At 42.7% G+C, this 21,616-nt stretch overlaps 1 protein-coding gene across 1 annotated transcript in view; it reads left to right on the top strand.

The window, feature by feature from the left end:
* Window positions 1–21,616, top strand: part of COL4A4 (collagen type IV alpha 4 chain) — a 113,925-nt gene that overhangs the window by 13,944 nt on the left and 78,365 nt on the right. The window contains exons 2-4 of the mRNA XM_079782112.1: window positions 1,088–1,224; window positions 4,288–4,330; window positions 8,156–8,230. Of these exons, the coding sequence (XP_079638238.1) occupies window positions 1,163–1,224; window positions 4,288–4,330; window positions 8,156–8,230 (180 nt within the window). The 5' untranslated portion in view covers window positions 1,088–1,162. The remainder of the gene's footprint in view (window positions 1–1,087; window positions 1,225–4,287; window positions 4,331–8,155; window positions 8,231–21,616) is intronic.

Raw genomic sequence — 21,616 nt, 5'->3', positions numbered from 1 at the left:
AAAATTATCTTATCAAAGTCTTAAGTTCTTTGAGTCAAAACAGTCTTTCTTATTTTATTGAGATAAAGTTTACAAAATAAAATTCATCTTTTTGACTTATTTAGAGTTTATAATTCAGTGTTTTTTAGTATATTCAGAATGTTGTGCAACCATCACCACTATCTAATTCCGGAACATTTCCATCACCCCAAAAGAAACTCTGTACCTCCCAGTTCTCCTCTTTGGCAACCTCTCGTAATTATTAATCGATTTTCTGTCTCTATGGATTTGCCTGTTTTGGATATTTCACCTACACGAAATCATAAAGTATGTGACTCCTTTCACTTAGCATAGTGTTTTCAAGGTTCATCCATGCTGTAGCATGTATCAGTCTTTCATTTTATTTTATGGCCAAAAGCAATGTATGGATATAGGACATTTTGCTTATCCAGTCATCAGTTGATGGACATTTGGCTTGTTTCTGCTTTTGGGCTATTATGAATAATTCTACTATGAATATTCATGTGCAAGTTTTTGTGTGATCATATATTGCCAATTCTCTTGGTTATATAGCTAGAAATGGAATAGCTGGGTCAGATGGTAACTCTTATGCTTAACTTTATGAGGCACTATCAAAATGTTTCCAATTAGTTGTATCATTTTACATAAAAATATTTTACATATATTTGCTGTATGTGTGCAAAATATGTATTTCTACACTAGAGGGTTTCTTTCCTACTTTCAAGCACTCACGTGAATTTAAATTGGATTTTCAAGAAAAACAATTAAATAGAAGAAAATCCCACTTAGAGAAATGAAGCAATACTTTCTATGCAAGCATTTTATGTATATATGTGTATATAGATACATCTTTTTACTTCTCAAAAATATATTTGACATATAAGGAATTTGAGAATATTTTTATTTTTAAGAATAAAAATTGCTATTTATTCAGTTTAACTACCACTAAGAAAAGATTATATAATTTTTTTTGAAGTTTTGTTTCAAAAAATATTTTTATCACTAACTATGGACAAGGAAAGTAATTATTTCAACCTTATAATCCATACTGTGTTTTAAGGGATATGTTTATATTTACCATGTACAGACTTTAAACCTCACTTATGAACGGGAATCATCTGGAAGAGAAGACTAAGGACTCAGACTGGCTGTGCAGTAAGCCATGCACATGGAGTTAGCAAGGTGCTCTTTCAGGTGGTTCAAGCTCTTAGCCACAAAGCCCTGGTGAGTATCCTCGGTGTTTTTATTCAATAATAATGCTCACTCAATGCTGTTTGTTTTTTTTTTAAATACTTTTATTTATTTCAGAGAGGAAGGGAGAGAGATAGAAACATCATGATGAGAGAGAATCATTGATCGGCTGCCTCCTGCACACCACCTACTGGGGATCGAGCCCGCAACCTGGGCATGTGCCCTTGACCAGAATTGAACCTGGGACCCTTCAGTCCACAGGCCAACACTCTATCCACTGAGCCAAACTGGCTAGGGCTCAATGTTGGTCTTATAGGTATGAATTATATGAATGCTTCATGTGTCAAAAAGCCAGTCATTCCAGAAATCTGTGGGTTATGCCTGCCATTTTGCATCTCATTTTTATTATTAAACACAAATCCTTTCTATTCTCCCTGAATTGCACCCACATACTCTTACTGAATGGGAAGGTGCTCATTTAAAGGTTGCAGGTTCTGGCTCTTACACACTGGGTTTGAAGAGCAAAAAGTTTCCTGTATGTCCAGAGCAGCAGAGTCCCTATAACTAACAGTTAGTTCAACACATTTCACGTGTGGTAAGCAGGATACATACCCACAAAGAAGTGGACATCCTAATCCCATGACTACGTTTTGTTTCGTGGCGAGGGAGACTTACAGTTGCACATGAAATTAAGATTGCTAATCAGCTAACCTTTCCAGGGGGAGATTATCTTGGATTATCAGAGTGGCTCCAGTATAATCAGAAGGGCCCTTCGAACGAAGTAGGAGAAAGAGGCAGGAGAGTGAGAGTCCAAGAAGGGATGTGGTAGAAGAGGAGGAGGTCAGAGGGATACAGCAAGAGAGAGACTGGATCTGCCCCTACTGGTATTGAAGATGGAAGTGAGCACAAGCCAAGGAATGCAGGCAGAATCCAGACAAGGCAGGGAAACTGAGCCTCCCCTGGCACCTCCAGAAGGAACACAGCCCTGCCAACGCCTTGATTTTTGCCAGTGAGATCCAGTGAGACCCATTTCGGATTCTGACCCCCAGACCATAAGATAATGAATGTGTGTTATGTAGTTAAGCCTCTGAGTTTGGGTAATGTGTTACAGCAGCAGTAGGAAGCTAATATGATATTGTTACAAGTGACTAAAAAAGACATTGGGAGTTAAGGCAGAGGAACATTAAATAATGAAAAATATGAAAAGTTTTCAAGCTGATGAACACATATTATGGGCAATAAAGGAGGAGAGGATGGTGGAAAGGAGCATGTACTCATCAGAAGTGCAGTCAAGTCTTACTTGTTTGGAGAGGATGTGGAGGAAACTGCAAAGTAATCTTAATTTTGAATGGTTCTTTAAAGAACTCATTATTTTAAAACATATACTGCAGGAGGAGGAAGAAGGAGAGACTCAGACCTGACCTGACCGCCCTCCCGCCCCCCAACTTGGTACCACTCTGCCTATGACTTTTTGAGCACATTATTCAACATTTCTGAGTCCCTTTGCATTGAGTAAAATGTGGAAAAACATATCCTGGCTACAGTTTTAAGGAGACTTTATATATATATATGGAGGCCTGAACTGCTATAAGATGGAACCTGTCCTTATTTACAAATGTCCAACGTGGTACAGAGCCACTTAACAAACAATGATTGTAAATACTTTAACTTGATTGAAAACTGTTTATTACTTTGTTTAATGCCTCTTTCATTTTTTTATTCTCTTAATTCACTTAGTTGCTTCACTGAAATGCCCACCTGGTCTTTTTGGGGATTTTCATGAATTCAAATAGAAGGGTCGGGAGAAGGGGGACTTCAGTGTGGAATCAGTAAGTGTGGCTAGACCCACCCCTGTCTCTCGTGGTCCAGCCAGGGCCTCCTCCAGGGGCATGGCTCTGTGGGTGTCTGTGGTATTTACCAGCATCTCAGCACAGGATGAAAGAGTAGAGGGTGGAGAAGTAAGGCTCACTTAGGACGCAAGGGTTCAGTGAGGAGATGACTACACAGAACAAAGGATAGGGTGGCAGAGAACTCATGGCCCAGGCTGGGGCCCTTCTCCCAGCCTTGGGGATGATGTGACTGGAAGCCCCAACTCCATCATAGCTGTTTTAAGGGTAAATATAGAAGCTCTTGAACACACTCAAGGTGACCAATGATTGTAAATGTTTAGTGGTCACCTTGGTCAGTCCCAGCTGCTCTGACAAACACCATAGACTGCATGGCAACAGGAATTTATTTTTCACAGGTCTGCAGGCTGGAAGTCCAAGATCAGGGTGTCAGCAAGGTGGATTCTGGGGAAGGCTCTCTTCCATGTTGTGGACTGCTGCCTTCTCCTTGTATCTTAACTTGGTGGAAAGAGGGTGGGAGAGCTCTCTGGGACCCTTTTATTAGGACACTAATCACATTCATGAGGATTCCACCCTTTTGACTGAATTCCATTCCAAAGGCCACATCTCATAATACTATCGGGGTTAGGATTTTAACATATGTATTTGAGGGACACAGTCCATACAGTGGTCCCTTTTGGTTCATCTCTCCTCTGTTAAAATTTGTTTATAATAATGAAGTTACTCCAGTTAGATTTCTGCCTCAATAATAAGACCCCGAACTACCTAACTCTTCCCTAACTAGTCCATATTATTTCCACTGCCTTCCAAACTATCTCCCTGTCCAGCTAGGTTTCCTTCCCTCCTACCTCCTTCTAGCTGGCTTTCCTTAATGCCATTCAGCATACACTGTCTTTGCACCGTTCCTGAGCAAAGCCTCTCCTCTCTAGTTTTCATTCTGAGAGTCATTTTCCTTCACTCATCTAACCATCCAGGCTTCACCTTCAGTGTCTCCAAGGTACCCAGCACAATGAGGACCTCACTCAGGGATGTGAGTACTTCTGGACTGATTATAAGGGAAAAGGTAATGAAGACCACTAGAGAGAGGATAATGTTTATCTTGTCACCGATGACAATCAGCTGGTGTCAACAGCTTATTAAATATAAGGAGAAGTTTTCTAGAATTAATTCATTTATTTATTTACTTATTTATTGTGGTTTGCATGAAAAGGGACAGTTTAAATTCATCTGCATTTTTGCTTTTTTGTAGGTCACTTATACTTATTATCTTTTCTATGCAACTTGTATATGGGGTAAGTACATTAATTAGCTCTGATGGCATGCTGAAAATTCACTTTATTGAATGCATTATTTTTGTTATATTTTTAATCAAGTAGCTCCCTGGGATTCAGTTTTCTCATCTGTAAAATGAAGTGTTGGACTAGATGAACTCTAAGGTTTCCTTTATCTTTTACAGTCAAGACTGCTTAGCAAACTGCCTCCAAATGATATTGGAGATATTTTTATTTTATAATATAATCCTTTCTTAAAAACATTTTTAGAGAGGGCCAGAAAGCAGCTGGGCCACTTCACAATTAAATTACAAAGAAGTATAAGATTAAATTTGAAATTTTAACTTTGGAATAAGATAAGCCTAGAACATTCTGTAATAAGATCTAACAATCTCAGTTATTAAAAACCAACTTCAGATGTTTCTGGGAAATTCAATGGGCTGCCTGTAACTCAGGTCGATCTTAAAAGACAACTGGGCTGGATTAAATCACTCTAGTGAACACATTTCTATCTGTCCATCTCTCCAGCTTGGATCCACCCAATCCAATTTCTGTGATGCAAGTTATCAAAGCAAATCTAATAGAAAGCTTCTTTCTGTCCTCTTCTTATCAGTCAGGAGTAGAAGGCATTTGTGTTCAGAAATGTGAAGTTTTGGTTCTTGGCTGTGACAATGATTGATCTCTTAACCTATCCAAGACTCAGTTTATCCTGATTGAAGTAAAGATGATAAGATTTATCCAGCTTAGTTCACATGCACTTGAGAGCATCACCTGAAATAATAACTGAAAACACACTGAAATATATGTGTGTGGATTTTTTCTATTTATCTTACTTGATATTCCTAAGTTTATTTTTGTATTATATTCTTTTTATTATTATTATGAAGGTTTAGAGAGTCCTAAATTTCACTTCCTTTGTTCCTTATGTTCCATATAAGTGAATTTGGTTCCTGAACCAAAGATCGTCCTGCCCTGGATTCTCCCACCAGCCTGTGTATGCAGAGATTCTAGAGTTCACACAGGGAGTGGCTATGCTATAGTTGGCTTGTAAAGGTGGAGATATAAATTGCTGCAGTATCAATGGGAGGCAATTTGACCTTCAGGATTTTAAGTGCATGTACCTGTTGAAACCGGAATTTATCTTTTTGGAATTTATCATACATACTTATATTGGCTTGTGAATAAAGATAAATGCACAACAATACTAGTTGCAGGATATTGTTCAGTAGCAAAAGAAGGGAGATAGTTAAATTTCCATCAGTAAAGACTGATTACACAAGTTAGAATACTTTGTCTGTAGCCAAATGTATTATTTTGGCATGATTTTGAAGACATCTGATTAAGTGAAAACAGCAAGGCCCAAGAAAATATACTACACCAAAAAGTTTTGTGTGTATGCATGTGATAATCATGTGAATGTGCTTATAAATACCCAGACACCAATTTGAGGAGATCAATTACCTCTAGGTGAGAGAATGGGAGGGCACAATGGAAGAGAAAATGTCTTTTCCCACTATACTCTTTTGCACTATTTGTGTGTTTTTTTTAAATCATGTGCATATGTTATTTATATTTCAAATAAGAAAATAGAGGTACAAATATAGGGCAGATGACTAATCTATAAATTAATAACATTTTTTTCTTAAACTTTCTATGCAACAAATATTTATTTAAAAATATCTGTCATAAAATGGATCATGACTTTTCCTTTTTTCTCTTTGAAGAAGTTACATTGGTTTTAGAGAATGTCAGTATATTGCCAGTGAGTACGGTATATATTTTGAATGTTGACTCGTCTAAGCTAGAGTCTTTATCTTCTTTTAATGGGTTCCTACAATTTGTTTTTTAAGATTCGTCCTCTATAAATGCCTCCTCCTTTTCAAATGTTGTTTATTTGGCTGTCTAATGTAGAAGAACTTTGTAGAGACTAAAATCACCTCTTGCTTTTTTTTTTTATTGGTCCAAGTCAAAGCTTTACATACAACTATTTCTGTTTCTTTATTAGAATCTGCTGAACTATTTTAAACTGATTCTTCTCTGAATATAATTTTGCTCCAAACATCTCAGTGATGCTTGGCCCAATGAAGTTAAAAAAAACACACACACAAAAAAATAAAACAACAAGCTTGCTTTTATTATCAAGCCATCGAATCAACTGCCCCTCCTTTTTCCCTGCTTGTTTTGATATTTCACTGAACACATAGTAATGAACCCAACCTCAAATGAACCTAAGTGTTCAGACTAGTTGTTTTAATGCTTTCATGCTGTCCTGACCTGGCCTTGGGCATTTATTAATTTAATTTTCTTTTTTACCTTACCAGGGTTTTAAACTCTATGTTTCTACATCATAAATAACAATGTTACTCAAAACTCAAGAGGCATCTATTTCTAAAACTTCAAATACATTTTTTAAACTTTAATTATCTAATTGCTTGGCTCTTGTCAAGGTTTAAATTCTTATATACTTTTAATGACCCATTAAGAGTTTTGTTTATAAGGATGTCTTTTCATTAATGCTTAATGTAAAAATATTTTCTTTTGGATTATTTCTGAGCATAATTTTCCTGAAAAAAAAAAAGAAATCTAAATTAAGTGATTGAAAAGGAAAAAAACACACATGCTAGATAGACTCCTTTCCCTCCTACATATATATATTTATATATGTGCATATTCATATATATAAATATATATTCACATACATATCTATGTACTTACATCAGTACATCAGAACTATAAATATTGGTTTAACTGTTTTGTTTCACTATCATACATTAATCTAAAGACTTAAGTTTACAGCCTTGAGTTTAAAACAATCTACCAGTTACAGAAATGTGTGGTTAATACACGCACGCTGCAGTGAGCACTGGGCCTGGCTGGATCATGCCTTCCTGGCATTTGTATTAATGTCCTCAGCTCCTGGCCCTGGAGCTGCTTTAGGCACCACTCTCCCAATCGCAGCCCAAGCCAGTGACAAAGCTCAGAGCTCATCTCCACTGCACCATCATTGAGGAATCTACCTATGGAAACAGCTCCTCTGGAAATACACTTTTTTTGTATTGAAGTGATGGATGACTCTGGATACAGATAATGAGGATTTGTGAGAGCAGGGGACTAATTTCCCCCAAATTAGTGCATATGTGTGTTTGGGGGAGCATTAAAGTTAAGAAAATACATGAGTCTTTAAAGAGAGTGTTGAAGAAAAATCAGGTAAAGTGGGGAAAGGGCCCAAATTATTTAAGTTCAGGAGCTTTCTGGTTGAGAGACATCTTGGAGGAACCATCTTGAAGCATCAGCAAATTGTAGGAAGAACAATTTGTTACCAGAGTGTTGACATAAGAGGGACTCCGTGAAGGAGGCACGCCCTAGCTGATCTTGGAGGTAAAACAAGAGGTTCCTGAAAAAGAAAAGCAGTCAAACTTATACTTTGAATTAAACATCAGTGTGCACTTACATTTTTCCTAACTACACAGTTTACACTCTAAGATCATTCACAACTTAGTAAATGAATCTTAAACTGGAGAGAGAAATGCCGAAGGTTCTGGTGAAAGCCAATTAGCTTCAAAAGAGCCTTTTAGAAGCCCTAGCTGACATACTGTATCCTGGCCCACATAGATTTTTACTCTTGCTCACAAAGTCATCAATCTTCTTTTTTATCAAGCCACAAGGTAAAGTCTCTGCCTTTTTATCTATCGCTATTAGTCTCTTATTTTCACAGACTCAAAGGTAAAGGTATACTCTGGACTCCTCATGAGTTAGGCAAATCAAGTGTGCTTGTTGTAATGTGTGTATCACATACGTGGCTAAGGGATGGGTTGCATGTACTGAATCAGATGTTTCACCTTCCAGAGCGGAAAGAAGTTCACTCCTTGTGGAGGGAGAGATTGCTCTGTCTGCCAGTGCTTTCCTGAAAAGGGGTCTCGGGTAAGTGACGTAAACACCACATGGACACTGGGGGAGGGGAAATAGGCAGGTACTAATTAAAGGGCATAAAGTTTCAGTTAAGCAAGGTGAGTAAGCTCTGGAGATCTGCTGTATAGCATTCTGTCTATGGTCCACAGTAATGAATTGCTTCCTTAAGCATTTGTTGAGAGGGTTAACCTAGTGGTAAGTGTTCTTATCACAATAAATGTTTTTAAAAAATCAACGTGGACAGCATTCTGAATTTTGAGCCATTGGGGGATATTTAACATTAAGTAGTCCTGGATTCTTAGCACATTCTGGCAGTTGGCAATGTTTGCATCTTTTATAATCAAAGTTCTGTACATTTTGAGAAGCAATCCCAATGACATTAGACCATGCATCCAGCTTAGCAGACAGTCTGGGCAGCAGTGTTTCACCCAGGGATTTGCCAGCTGCAGAAGGGGTCCCAATGTTAAAGGAGACATCCTGGGAGGCTCTCTTGATATTCATGTTGCATATCAGCATTTGAAAGGCTCTGAGAAGGGCTGCAGTTAGTTTTCTTTGTTTTTTTAAAGCTTGTTTAACTTTGTTTAAACTAGTGTTTCCAGACATTGGACTATAAGACTCTTTTTTGGATAACACCTGTTGAAATCCTGTGGACTAGTGATCTATAATAAAAGGAATAGCTGCATTTATCACATATTGCTCCTGTGCCAAGCACTGACTTCTCACAACAACTTTCTTATAGTCTTGTACTGACCTTTCGGTGCAGAAGACCGAGGCACAGAGCCCTGCAGTGTCTTGCTCAAGTCCACCCAGAGTGTTGCTTTTGAATACTACACTAGACTCTCTGCTCTTGAATGCACAAGAACCCTCTTGGGTATAGTGGATCTATTGGACATTTATAAGACTCTCCCTTATATTGTGGCAGCAGCAGCTGGCAGCCCACTAACTCATTTGTGCTAGAGAATTAAATAAAAAATTCTTTTGATTAAAAATGCTTCCACAATCTGACAGGGAAGAAGTGTGTTTCAGAAGCTTTGGACAGTGTTTGAGGCAGAGCAGTGATTCTGTTGAAACATGTCCGAGTCGATCCTATGGGGCTGTGCCTGAAGCTCTGAAAGCACGATTCGGTAAAGATCAGTTGATAGGGACTGAAATATTACTGTCCTGAGAGAAGGGGCCATATGTTTCTCCCACAGCATCTGTTTATCTTCACATGGTAGGTGTGCAATGTGTATGGGGTTCCTTTGTCCATCAGCTGCCTTATTGAGCTTGGGGCAAATCCCTTCTTTTAAGCTGCTTAGTTTCCTCTTCAGTACTTCAAAGATTTCAATGATCAGAATTTATCATGAGCTTTTTCAAGCCACTTTATGATACAATTTTTAATTTTTCATTACAATTGACATATAATCTGATAGCAGTTTCAGGTATACAGCATAGTGGTTAGACATTTATGAAGTGATCTCCCCAATAAGTCTAGGATGCATTTGGCACCATACATAGTTTTTACAATATTATTGGCTGTATTCCCTATGCTGTACCTTACATCTGACTGACTATTTTTATAACTAGAGGCCCGGTGCACGAAATTCATGCACGGGGTGGTGTGTGTGTGGTGTGTGTGTGTGTGTGTGTGTGTGTGTGTGTGTGTCCCTCAGCCCAGCCTGCACCCTCTCCAACCTGGGACATCCCTCTCACAATCCAGGACTGCTGGCTCCCAACCACTCACCTGCCTGCCTGCCTGATTGCCCCTAACCGCTTCTGCCTGCCAGCCTGATCACCCCCTAACCACTCCCCTGCCAGGCTGATCGATGCCTAACTACTCTCCTGCCAGCCCGATTGCCCCTAACTGCCCTCCCCTGTCAGTCTGGTCACCCTTAAGTGCCCTTCCCTGCTAGCCTGGTTGCCCCTAACTGTCCTCCCCTGCTGGCCTGGTCACCCCTAACTGCCCTCCCTTGCCAGCCTGGTTGCCCCTAACTGCCCTCCCCTGCTAGCCTGGTCACTCCTAACTGCCCTCCCTTGCTAGCCTGGTTGCCCCAATTGTCCTCCCCTGCAGGCCTGGTCACCCCCAACTGCCCTCCCCTGCAGGCCTGGTCGCCCCTAACTGTCCTCCCCTGCTGGCCTGGTAACCCCTAATTGCCCTCCCTTGCCAGCCTGGTCGCCCCCAACTGCCCTCCCCTGCAGGCCTGGTCCTCCCCAACTGCCTTCCCCTGCCAGCCCGGTCACCCCTAACTGCCTTCCCTTGCCTGCCTGGTCGCCCCTAACTGCTCTCCCCTGCAGGCCTGGTCCCCCCCCAACTGCCCTCCCCTGCACGCCTGGGTCCCCTGCAACTGTCCTCCCCTGCAGGCCTGGTCTCCCCCAACTGCCCTCCTCTGCTGGTCCGGTCACCCCTAACTGCCCTCCCCTGAGGCCTGATCGCCCCCAATTGCCCTCTCTTGCAGGCCTGGTCCCTTCCAACTGCCCTTCCCTGCTGGCCTGGTCCCCCCCAACTGCCTTCCTCTGCCAGCCCGGTCACCCCTAACTGCCCTCCCCTGCTGGCCTGATCGCCCCTGTAATGTGCAGTGTAGTGACTGTAGTTATTAACACTGTTCTCTGCATTTGAAAGTTGCTAAGGAAGTAGATCTTAAAGATTCTCATCACAAGAAAAAAATTGGTAGCTACATGTGGTGATGGCTATTAACTAGACTTATTGTGGCAATCATTTTGCAATATTTACAAATATCAAATCATTGTGTTGTATACCTGAAACCAATATCATATTATATGTCAATTATATCTCAAATTTTTAAAAGTAGGGACACTAAAAACTAGCAATCTAAGAAATGCTTTAGCCTTTTTCATGTAAATATGCACATTATTCAGGATAAAAAGCCTGGCTTTTGTGAGGTTGTTAATAGAAACATATTAAGATTGTATAAATGAAAAAGAAAAGAAATCAGTGCATCAAATTTTAAGATTTTTTGAGCTTGAGACCCTAGAAATATGGATTGATCAGCTCTGTCGCAGGAAGGGGATGGGGCACCACCCAACAGAGAGGACCAGTTGCTTGGATAAAGCCAGCTTGGTGTGGTCCTCCGATTTAAATGAGGCTGAGAGTTGTTTTATCAGGGACATTTGGCAACATTTAGAGACATTTTTTGGTTGACACAACTGGGTGGAAGAGGGTGCTACTGGTTCTAGTGGGTGGAAGCCAGGGATTCTTCTCAGCATCCTACCACACACAGGGCAGTCCCCACACCAAAGACTTTCTGTCCCCAAATGCCAATAGTGCCAAGGTTGAGGGACCATGCCCCAATCCTACAACAGCTTGTAAGGCCACTATAATATTATTTCTATCTGTCAATACAAGGAACAGAGTTTCCAAGAGTTTTAAATACTTTCTTGTATGGAAAGAAGCAGGATACACACCTGGTGTCTGGTTCCACCCTAGCATTTGCCCCAGGATCAAGGAGATGATTATACAACGGTTCAAACATCAGTTCTAGTCATAACTTTGTGAGCTCAGGTGGACACTTTAAGCTGCCCAAGCCTTGGTTTTTTCATATTTACACTGTGGCTCCTTTCTTCTCAGTTTCTTTGGGCTCTTCAATAGTCACAAGTAATTGCATATGTCGAGGGTGTACTGTGTGTCCTATAACACAGTCATCAGCCCATGGTTAGGAGGGCTCCCGGCGCAGGCTGCGGTCGGCGTCCCTGATTCTGGGTGGTCAGGGATTCCTGTGTGCAGAACACTGGTCAACCTCTGGCCTTCCTGAGACAGATGGTCCCATGAGAAGGCTGCAAGTTGCTGGGGAGTCTACCAGCTGGGAATCTGGGAGCGTGACTTGTGCATAACTGGAGGTGGTTTGGGAGGCAGACCTCCCAAGTCCTCAGCAGCCAGCCAACTAGCATACCATCTCTTGTGCCACATTTACAGCTCAAGGTGGGCTATAAAAATAGAAATATACCGAATTCTGGAGGTTTGAGCATCTGTTCGAGGCAGCACAGCCATTAGTAGCTTAGCCAGGCATTCCTAAGAAAGACTATGTACTCTTTATGGCTTACTGCCCGAGAGAGGAGTTTGTTCAAGCCCCAGATCAAAACTGCTATCTGTGTCTAAAGCCATTGTGGGAAGCCAGGCTGCCCCCGCCCTGCAATGACTGAGGTTAGGGTTTTAACTGGGCACTGAAGCTTGAGTTTGACATGGAGCTGGGACATGTCCAAAGGCAGCTCCCCAATGCCACCAGAATGAAGTTCAGTGTCACCAATGTATGGCTGGAGGCTGAGTCTGGCCTCAATAAGTGTTTCATCAGTAATCATTACTGCTTCCCCCTGATCCTCTCCAGTGTCAGTCAGGCCCCGTACCCTCCCTTGAACGTTATCTGAACATTCCCACTTGTCCGCCCTTTCCACTTCCAGTCTGCGTCTATCTCTCCTGCCCTCCCCAAAGGAACTCAGTGGAGATGCCACCCCCACAAGCCTCCTGCCTGGTCCAGCCAGTATGAATGCTCCCTGTGGGGCACCTGCTTTCCTTCACTTCTCATACCCTGATTGTGGCTCTGTTTGAGTTTATGTGTGGATGTGTCTGACCCTCTTGATTAGCTTATAAAGCACATACCTCACAAAGGTGATCGTGTGGACACATTACATGTTTATGCTGCCTCCTTGCCCATAGTGGACACTGTAGAAATCTAAGTGGCCTACTTTTGTTTTTCCCCTTTGAGAACAGGGTGGGGGTGTGTGTCATTTTTTGGTACTTCTTTGAGATGATCATATTAGGTGGCACCTAAAAGGTAGTTAATATACATAAATCAATAAATTAAAATTCAGACTCTAGCTTGGATAGGGTTCAGGGTCCCGAGCTGGTGGCCTGGCTGCAGCGTGGGTGTGGGGACACCTGCCATATCCAAGGGAAGGGGAACGGAATTAGCGGGGAGTATCTCCCCCAGTCTTCCCCGCCCCACAGCACCTACATCTGTTATTAAGTGAGTCATCACACATATTTCAAATACCCTTGTGAATTTCAGTAGGGCCAGTAATGAGCACTTGGTGCAGCAGCAACAAATATGACCACAAACATGCTGCACTGGGACCTTCTAAGGGTTCGGTAGCATCCCAGAAAGAACTGGAGTCTGAGGTGGTCTCTTCCAGGCTCGAGCCCTCACCTTGGAAATAAGGGTTTGTATCAGAGGGCTGGTCCTGTTCCCCGCAGCTCTAGCAGCCCATGGTGCTATGATAGGGGGCATGGCTTCTCATATATAACAGCCGCTTAATTGGCTTCCCCAAATATTTTGTGACGGTCATAGCATCTCCCCAAACTCCATGCTAATCCCTCCTGAAGGATGTGATGAGGTGGCGTTGGGCAGAATTTTAAATTATTCATGATCAGTTTCAAGGGAGAAAATGTCCATGTTTTTTGATGGTTATCTCCTTGCAGGGAAAATCACATGTTTTTATAGGCTAGGATGAAACCTTTTAGAAGTTCTGCTTTATGGCTAGCATGATAATAAAGACACCTTCTGTAGTTGTTTCCTAAAATAAAATATATCCACATTGTTTTCCACTCAAAAAGTACAGCAACCAATACAACTTTATAATTTAGTGGTTTTACGTACAAGGAGGTCAAATGTTTTAAAAGTCAAGACCTGTCTTAGTTATTTTTGGTATGAAAATGAAAATCACATATTAACAATTCAGCCTTTCCCTGGGGGATTTCATATCACTGAAAAACGTCCTCCAACTATTTTTTCTGAATCCCACTCACTTATTCCTCACACTTCTAAGAGCCTGCATTTCATGATAAAAATGGAATTTACTTGGGAAGTTTTAATAATTGTTAACTTTTTAAAATTAAGTTATTTGCACACAAAGTTCTAGAACTGAGTCTTTATCACTCACACAGCTGGACTCCAGTTCAGCCTGTTAAACGGTTCAGAGCAGTTCTTTTTATGTCCTAAAGCTCATGTAGTCAATGATGTTACATTTTGATGCAAGCAAGTTCCAGTTACAACTGAGAAGTTGGCAGATTTGGGCTGCCACTTGGATATGAGAAAAATATATTTCTTCTTTCAAATACAGATTTGGTCTGTGACAGACCCAGTGCCATCGGGGGACAGCAAGTGGGAGGGGACCATAGGGAGCTGGACAGTACATTTGTCATATAAAGGCATCAGAATTCAAAATAAAACAAAACAAAAAAACACACAAAAAAACAGTGCCTGCCCGACTAGAGTGGCTCAGTGGTTGAACGTCGACCCATGAACCAAGAGGTCACCACCAGTTCGATTCCTGGTCAGGGCACATGCCTGGGCTGTGGGCTCAATCTCCAGTAGGGAGCATGCAGGAGGCAGCCCATCAATGTTTCTCTCTCATTGATGTTTCTATCTCTCTATCCTCCTCCCTTTCCCTCTCTAAAATGAATAAAAACATATTTTTAAAAGAACAGTGCCGAACAATTAACAAGTGTCCCAGTAGAACTCAGCCTGCCAGCTGCCAGTTTATAACTTTGACTTAGCTTGTTAATGTGTTTTCCCTGACAGGAGTTGTTTACATTGATTTTTGGGGAATAAAAAACTTGAAAAAGTGAAAAGAATAAATCTTTAGTTGTGGGATTTTTTATTTTTATTTTTTGCAGGTATCTGAGGAAGTATTTTTGAACTGGGCGTGAGGATCCGGGAGGCAGAGGGAGGAGACATACCTATCATTTTATACTATTTGGCTTCCTAATCACAGTGGTGCAGGAGCAGTAGTAGCTGGTACCTACCAGGAAGAATAACTGCAACTAACATGGCTCTCCGGGCACTGACGATTCCCTCCCTCTCTTTAACTCCAACATTTGTGTTAGAGGAACAGCTTATATTTGCCTTCTATGCTGTGGAATGCATCGTTTTCCAAACCTCCCTCAAGAATCCTAGTTGCAGTTTGGGTCTGAAGGTCGGTTTTGGACTGTCTGCCCCGTCGGTCACCTCATTAAGTGTGATTTGCAGTGAGCCTTTGGTCTCCTCACGTGGGGTTCAACTCCATAGCAACGACTGCGGAGCTCTGTGACCCGGCGTGAACCCGGGCCAGGCCAGTGCAGAGCTCAGCAAATGTGGGACTATGCTGAACTCGAGAGGATCAAGGTCATTACCAGAGTGGAGGCAGCCTTGCTGGTCAGAAATAGGGGCTACATACAGGTGTCTCCCAAAGCAGGGCATGTCCCATGTAGCAAAATGGGAAGCAGTGTTTGTGACTCTAAGAACACTCTCTAGCGCAAGGAAAATTCTGTGTAAATGAGTTAAAAAGCTGAATTCCAAAGTTTGTAGGAAAGAAAAATATATTTCTCCTTTCAAATACTGTTTTCAATAAATTGGGACGAGATCCACAGGGAAAACAGCTATGTCTCCAAGGTGCTAATATTTTCACTCCTCTGTCCTACAATCTTATCAGTAATTCATTCAGCAAACAGCCCCTGAGCCTTCTGCATGTACCAGGCATCTATGTGCTGGGAGGCCTTGATGGTAAAGAAGAAAGTGCCTGTGGCCTGGAGCTCGGAGCCCACCAGGAATAACCCTCCAGCTGTTATTTCTGGTGCCTGCTGAGTGCCAGGCACCATTCTAGGCAGACAAAGATCCTTGCTCTTTCCCTGCATGCACAGTTTGGTGCCCTAACTTGGTCTTGCATAGGAGCATGTGTGGGGTGGGATGGGGCAAGGGAACTATGGGTTAACACCTCTGCTTGGGTTGGGTGGAATCAGATGTTACTTAGCAACAGCCTGGAAGAAGCATGTCCTGTTAGTTTTTGTTGTTCTTAACAAATTGCCACATGTTTGATGGCTTAAAACAGTGGTCGGCAAACTGCGGCTCTGTTGACTAATGAGTTTGCCGACCACTGGCTTAAAACAATAGAAATTTATTTATTCACGAGATGTAGAGGGCAGAAGTCCAAAAGCAAGGGCACTGCCATACACCCTCCACAGGCAATAGAGGAGAATCATTTCCTTGTCTCTTCTAGTTTCTGGTGGCCGCCAGCGCTCCTTAGCTTGTGGCTGCATCACTCCAGTCTCTGCCTTCATCTTTCCACCACCTTCTCCTCTGTGTGTCTGTATCAAAATCCATCTGTATCCCTCTTATCAGAATTCATATGATGGCACTTAGGGCCCACCTGGATAACCTGAGGTAAACTCTTTATCTCAAGATCCTTAACTTTATCACATCTTTTGCATCTAAGGTAATAGCTACAGGTTCTGAGGATCAGCATGAGCACATATCTTTTTGTGGCCACCATTCAACCCACTACCAACTGTTGGAGCAGAGAGAATAGTCTCTATTCGGGTCCTGGCATGGCAAAAAGACAGGCTGGCATGTTTGAGGGACCCAAGGTGGCCACCAAGGTTTGATCAGAGTAGGTGAGGTAGCAAGTGGCATGAGATGCAGTTGGAAAAGTGGATCTAGGTTATCCTGGATGATGAGGGAGGCTGTGGAAGATTTTAGAAAGAGTAGAGGCAGGTTGAATTTATGTGGTAAGAAGGTCATTCTGGCTGCTGTTTGAAGAGTAAGTGGGTGCAGGGGCAGCAGTGTTAGGAAAAACTTGTTAGGAGTCTGCTACAGGTGGGAGGTCATGGGGGCTTAAGGGGTGAGCATGGAGGTGGGGGGAAGTGGGTGGGCATCGGGAGTATTTGGGCGGCAGAATTGATGGGAAGGAGTAAGTGACTCCGTGTGGGACAGTTAGAGGTGGGTGGCAGAGGCTCCTGGGAGGACGACTCTGATGAGGTGTGAGCAGCTGTGTGCACAGTCGTGTACGTCTGACTTGCACATTTCAGGGGATGTCATGAATCCTCAAGTCTAGATTTGGATTTATGGAGCTCCAGGTCAGTTGGGTAAGTGACCAGGACTCATGGAGAGGGTTTAAGTAATGTTATAGTGTCACCTAGTGGTTTAATGATTAAATTAACCATCAAGCATGAAGAAAGCAGGAGAGGTGTTGCTGAATGCTTTTTTTGTTAATTTTAATTATAAAAGTCTGAATTGATTCAGCATTCCATGAGTGTATGTGTAGAATTTCTACTGTGCAAGGCAGAGGCCAAGGCTCAGGTAATAACATACATGGGTCCCTGGCCTCAAGAAGCTTGCTATAAGACATTGATGAGTACTTAGTGTTTATTGTTTCAGGGTGGATAGGAGAGTTCATAGGAGAGTTCATAGGAGAGTTCATGAGGTTATAATGACTGGAATAAAAAGGGAAGCAGGACCTTTGAAGTCGGAGAAAATGGGTTTGAATCTCTGCGCCCCCAGGTGATGGCCAGGTGGCCTCAAGTCACTTGATTCATCTCTCTGGGCCTCCGCTTCCTCCTTTGGGAACAGCATTTGATTTCTAGGGATGAGCAGATTAGTGGCAGCCCAAACTACTAATTGAAGACTTTGGTTTTAAAAATGTACATATTCTCTTATCTGTTGGTCTCTTGTACCAAGCTGTGAAATAAAAATCATTTGATCATATCCCTGCTTGAGAGAAGCGCCTGACAGAGCCCATTCATACGGGCCAGATCCTAAAGGAATGCTCCGGCCTCGGAGAGTTGGACAAAGGGATGGCCTTTGTCTGTTATTTGTACAGCTGGCCCCAAGCCTGACGCTGCTGCAGCCACAGCGGGGAGGCGCGGATCTGGTCTGAGATCCACGCCAGCCGGCCTTTGAGGAGAGAGAAGGATGGCCTGGTGACTTCACCTGGCATGCCAGTCTCCTCAGCTGTCAGCCAATTGTTGTTTCTGGAGGCAGTGAATCTGCTCTCTGACTTCACTGTCTCTCGCTGAAAAAAGTAGTAAACCACAGAGGCCATTCAGGGTCCACAGTAGCACCAATCAATCAATCAATCAATCAATAAAATGAAAAATTTAAAAATAAAAAAATTAAAAAAAAGAAATAAAATAAAAAAAGTCAGGGCACCATGTGTGAGAGCCAGTCATTCCACTGGGCATGCTTTTTTTGGTGTTGGATTGAATGCTGTGTAGTAATTCATTGTAGATCCCATTATGGTTCATGGGTAGAGGATGCATGTTAGGAGGAGAATATTTATTTAAAATCTTTTTTTTACAAAGATAAAAAATTTCTGTGGTTATTTAATGATTCTTTTGTTGTGGAAATGCCTGTTCTGGGCCTGCTACCTATGCCTGTTTATCTTGAAGTTAATCCTATTATCTATAACTAGAAGCCCGGTGCACGAAATTTGTGCACGGCGGGGGGTTGTCCCTCACCCCAGCCTGTACCCTCTCCAATATGGGACCCCACCGGGATCGGGCCTAAACGGGCAGTTGGACATCCCTCTCACAATCCAGGACTGCTGGCTCCCAACTGCTTGCCTGCCTGCCTTCCTGATTGCCCCTAACCGCTTCTGCCTGCTAGCCTGATCACCCCCTAACCACTCCGCTGCCAGCCTGGTTGATGCTTAACTGCTCCCCTGCCAGCCTGTTTGCCCCCAACTTCCCTCCTCTGCCAGCCTGGTCACCCCTAACTGCCCTCTCCTGCAGGGTTGATCACCTCCAACTGCCCTCCCTTGCAAGCCTGGTCCCTCTCAACTGCCCTCCCTTGCAGGCCGGGTGCCTCCCAACTGCCCTCTCCTGCTGGCCATCTTGTAGTGGCCATCTTGTGTCCACATGGGGACAGGATCTTTGACCACATGGGGGCAACTATATTGTGTGTTTCAGTGATGACCAATCTGTATATTACTCTTTTATTAGATAGGATAGAGGCCTGGTACAGGGGTGGGGGCCAGCTGGTTTGCCCTGAAGGGTGTCCTGGATCAGGGTGGGGTTCCCTTGGGGCGTGGAGCGGCCTGAGCGAGGGACCTGTGGTGGTTTGCAGGCCGGCCACGCCCCCTGGCAACCCAAGGGGAGGCCCTGGTATCTGGAATTTATTTTCCTTCTACAATTGAAACTTTGTAGCCTGGAGCAGAGCCAAGCCTGGGGCTCCCTCCGAGGTGGCAGCCATTTGTGTTGGGGTTATAATTGAAACTTTGTTGCCTTAAGCGGGTGGGCCCGGCCAGGGTGTGCGGAAAGCTTTGCTTCCCCTGTTGCCGGCGGCAACCCTGGCCTGCTCTCTCAAGCTCCATTCTGCCGCCATTTGTTTGAATTTGTTTACCTTCTATAATTGAAACTTAGTAGCTTGAGTGGAGGCTTAGGCCTGCAATGGCTATGGAAAGCTTGGCTTGCTCTGTTACCTGGGAAACCTTGCTCACTGTGGCTGTAGCCATCTTGGATTGGGGTTAATTTGCATACTAGCCCTGATTGGCTGGTGGGCGTGGCTTGGCTGGTGGGCGTGGCTTATGTAGCAGAGTGATGGTTAATTTGCATATTACCATTTTATTAGAGAGGATAATAAAAGCGCAATATGCTAATTAGACAGGACAGCCAAACGACCTTCCAGACGACCGACCTTCTGGATGAAGCCGGGGCTGCGAGGGCCGAGCTCCTTGCACAAATTTCATGCATTGGGCCTCTAGTAGTTCAATAAATAAGTAAGCTCAAGTAACTACTCATAGCCATTGTTGTTGTTTTTTAGTGTTTGCTACTTCATTTTTTAATCTTTAGTGTTGAAAGTATTACATACTTCCCCTTTTTTCCCCATTGACCCCTAGTAGCCCATCTGCTATCCCCCGTCCCAGGCCTTCACCACCCTATTGTCCATGGGATTTGCATATATGCATACAAGTTCTTTGGTTGATCTCTTCCCACCCACCCACCCTTCCCTGCCTTTTATATGACAGAATGAAATGGAATTATTCTCTCAATTGTGGGGGTAAATTATTTACTCAACTTGGGTGAATGAGCAGTGACTATTTCGAAGATTGGTATTGGGGAAATTTTCATGAGCAGCTTTCTGACAGATTTAATGCTGTTGTAGAAGGTTTAATGTATTTCTTTACCTTTTTATCCTATAGAAAAATGCCTGTTAATATGAAAACACAGTATTAAATATAAAACAACGAAGTCTTCCAAAGTCCGTTGAAATCTAGGCATGTAGTGTTTTACGGTAGTATTTCCAATTGCAAAGTAGGGGTTGTATTTGCTGTTTAATACAAGTTTAATATGGTTGACACTAAGGCACAAGAAGGCCCCTGTTCTACTCAACAACAAAGGACATCAACTTCACTGCGTTCAGGGTCCTTTGCTCAAGTGGGGCGGTGCTCTGCTCCTGGGGGCGAAGCCATGCTCCAAGGTTCCCATAGCTGCTCTCAGCCAAGTCCTGGGGATGGCAGTTCAGCAACAGGAGGGAGCTGCTCCTTCCCAGTTACAGGGACTTCCCTTGGGGTGGGTGGGTAGGGTCTGACCGAATTATTTTATTTTTTAAATTTATCTTTATTGTTGAAAGTATTACAGATGTCTCTGTTGTTTTTTTCCCCATTGACCCCTCCTGCCCCGCACCCACCCCTCCCAGGCCTTCACCACACTATTGTCTGTGTCTGTATTATTTTATTAAGCATGTATTGCTCTCTACCTTTCTCACCATCATGAGGATAAAGAGATGATCACAGGAACAGGTGAGACGTGTTATTAAAGAGGCGTCTTGGACAGGCATCTGATTCTGAAGGAGATGGCGAGTTTTTCCCTGGGGCATTGAGAGATGACTTGGGGGTGGGGGTGAGAAGGAACACTTCTGGACAGGATACCACAGACTGTGAAGGAACAGAGCTTGTTCAGAAAAGCAAGGAAGTTGGTGTAGCAAGCCAGGGGCAGGGAGGAGGAGGAGGTGGGGAGGAGGAACTTAATGCAGACAGCCATTCCTGATTTATTTCTCTGAGGACAGCTCTTTCTCAGGTCAGGACACATTGCTGTCCTGAATGGAGGTCCATTATTCTTACACTGCGTTAAACATTCCTCTCCTTTATTTTCTTTCCCCTCTGAAGTTCTGGTAGCTCATTGGATTTGGCCTTGCGTGTCTAAAATGAAACACACTGGAGAGATTTATAGCCAGTTAATTAGCTGTCTCTTTCTCAGTTACCCTTGACTGTTCAAATGTGCATTTTGTTGTTCCTAAATAATACAGCATTCACAAAAGATAATGTAGGCATTTCTGTATAAATTACATGTAAGACGAAAAGATAATTTCTAAACTTAATGAAAAAGCAGTTTTTTTCCTGAGCCTTACATTTAGGAAAAATAGGAACTTTTAACTTACGTTAATTAAGTAACCAAGTGAGATTAATGAACACCGGTAGGATAAGGTCAGCTGAAGTCATTATTTATTCTTACTTTCAGGCTGTAGCTTAGAATTTTTGCACTATCTAGAGTAAATTGATTTGCCCTCAAAATGCCCCTGAATGGTTTGTGCCCATGTAATTGTATTTTATACTTTATTGTTATTTTTTAGCACATATTTGTGCATTTAAACTTCCTTGAGAATTCTAAGCGTTTAGTAGTTTTATGGATAACTCAATAAATAGCAGCTATTATAG

Source organism: Cnephaeus nilssonii (genome assembly GCF_951640355.1).
Source record: "Cnephaeus nilssonii genome assembly, chromosome: 10".
NCBI lineage: Eukaryota > Metazoa > Chordata > Mammalia > Chiroptera > Vespertilionidae > Cnephaeus > Cnephaeus nilssonii.
This window is presented reverse-complemented; position numbering and strand designations above follow the sequence as displayed.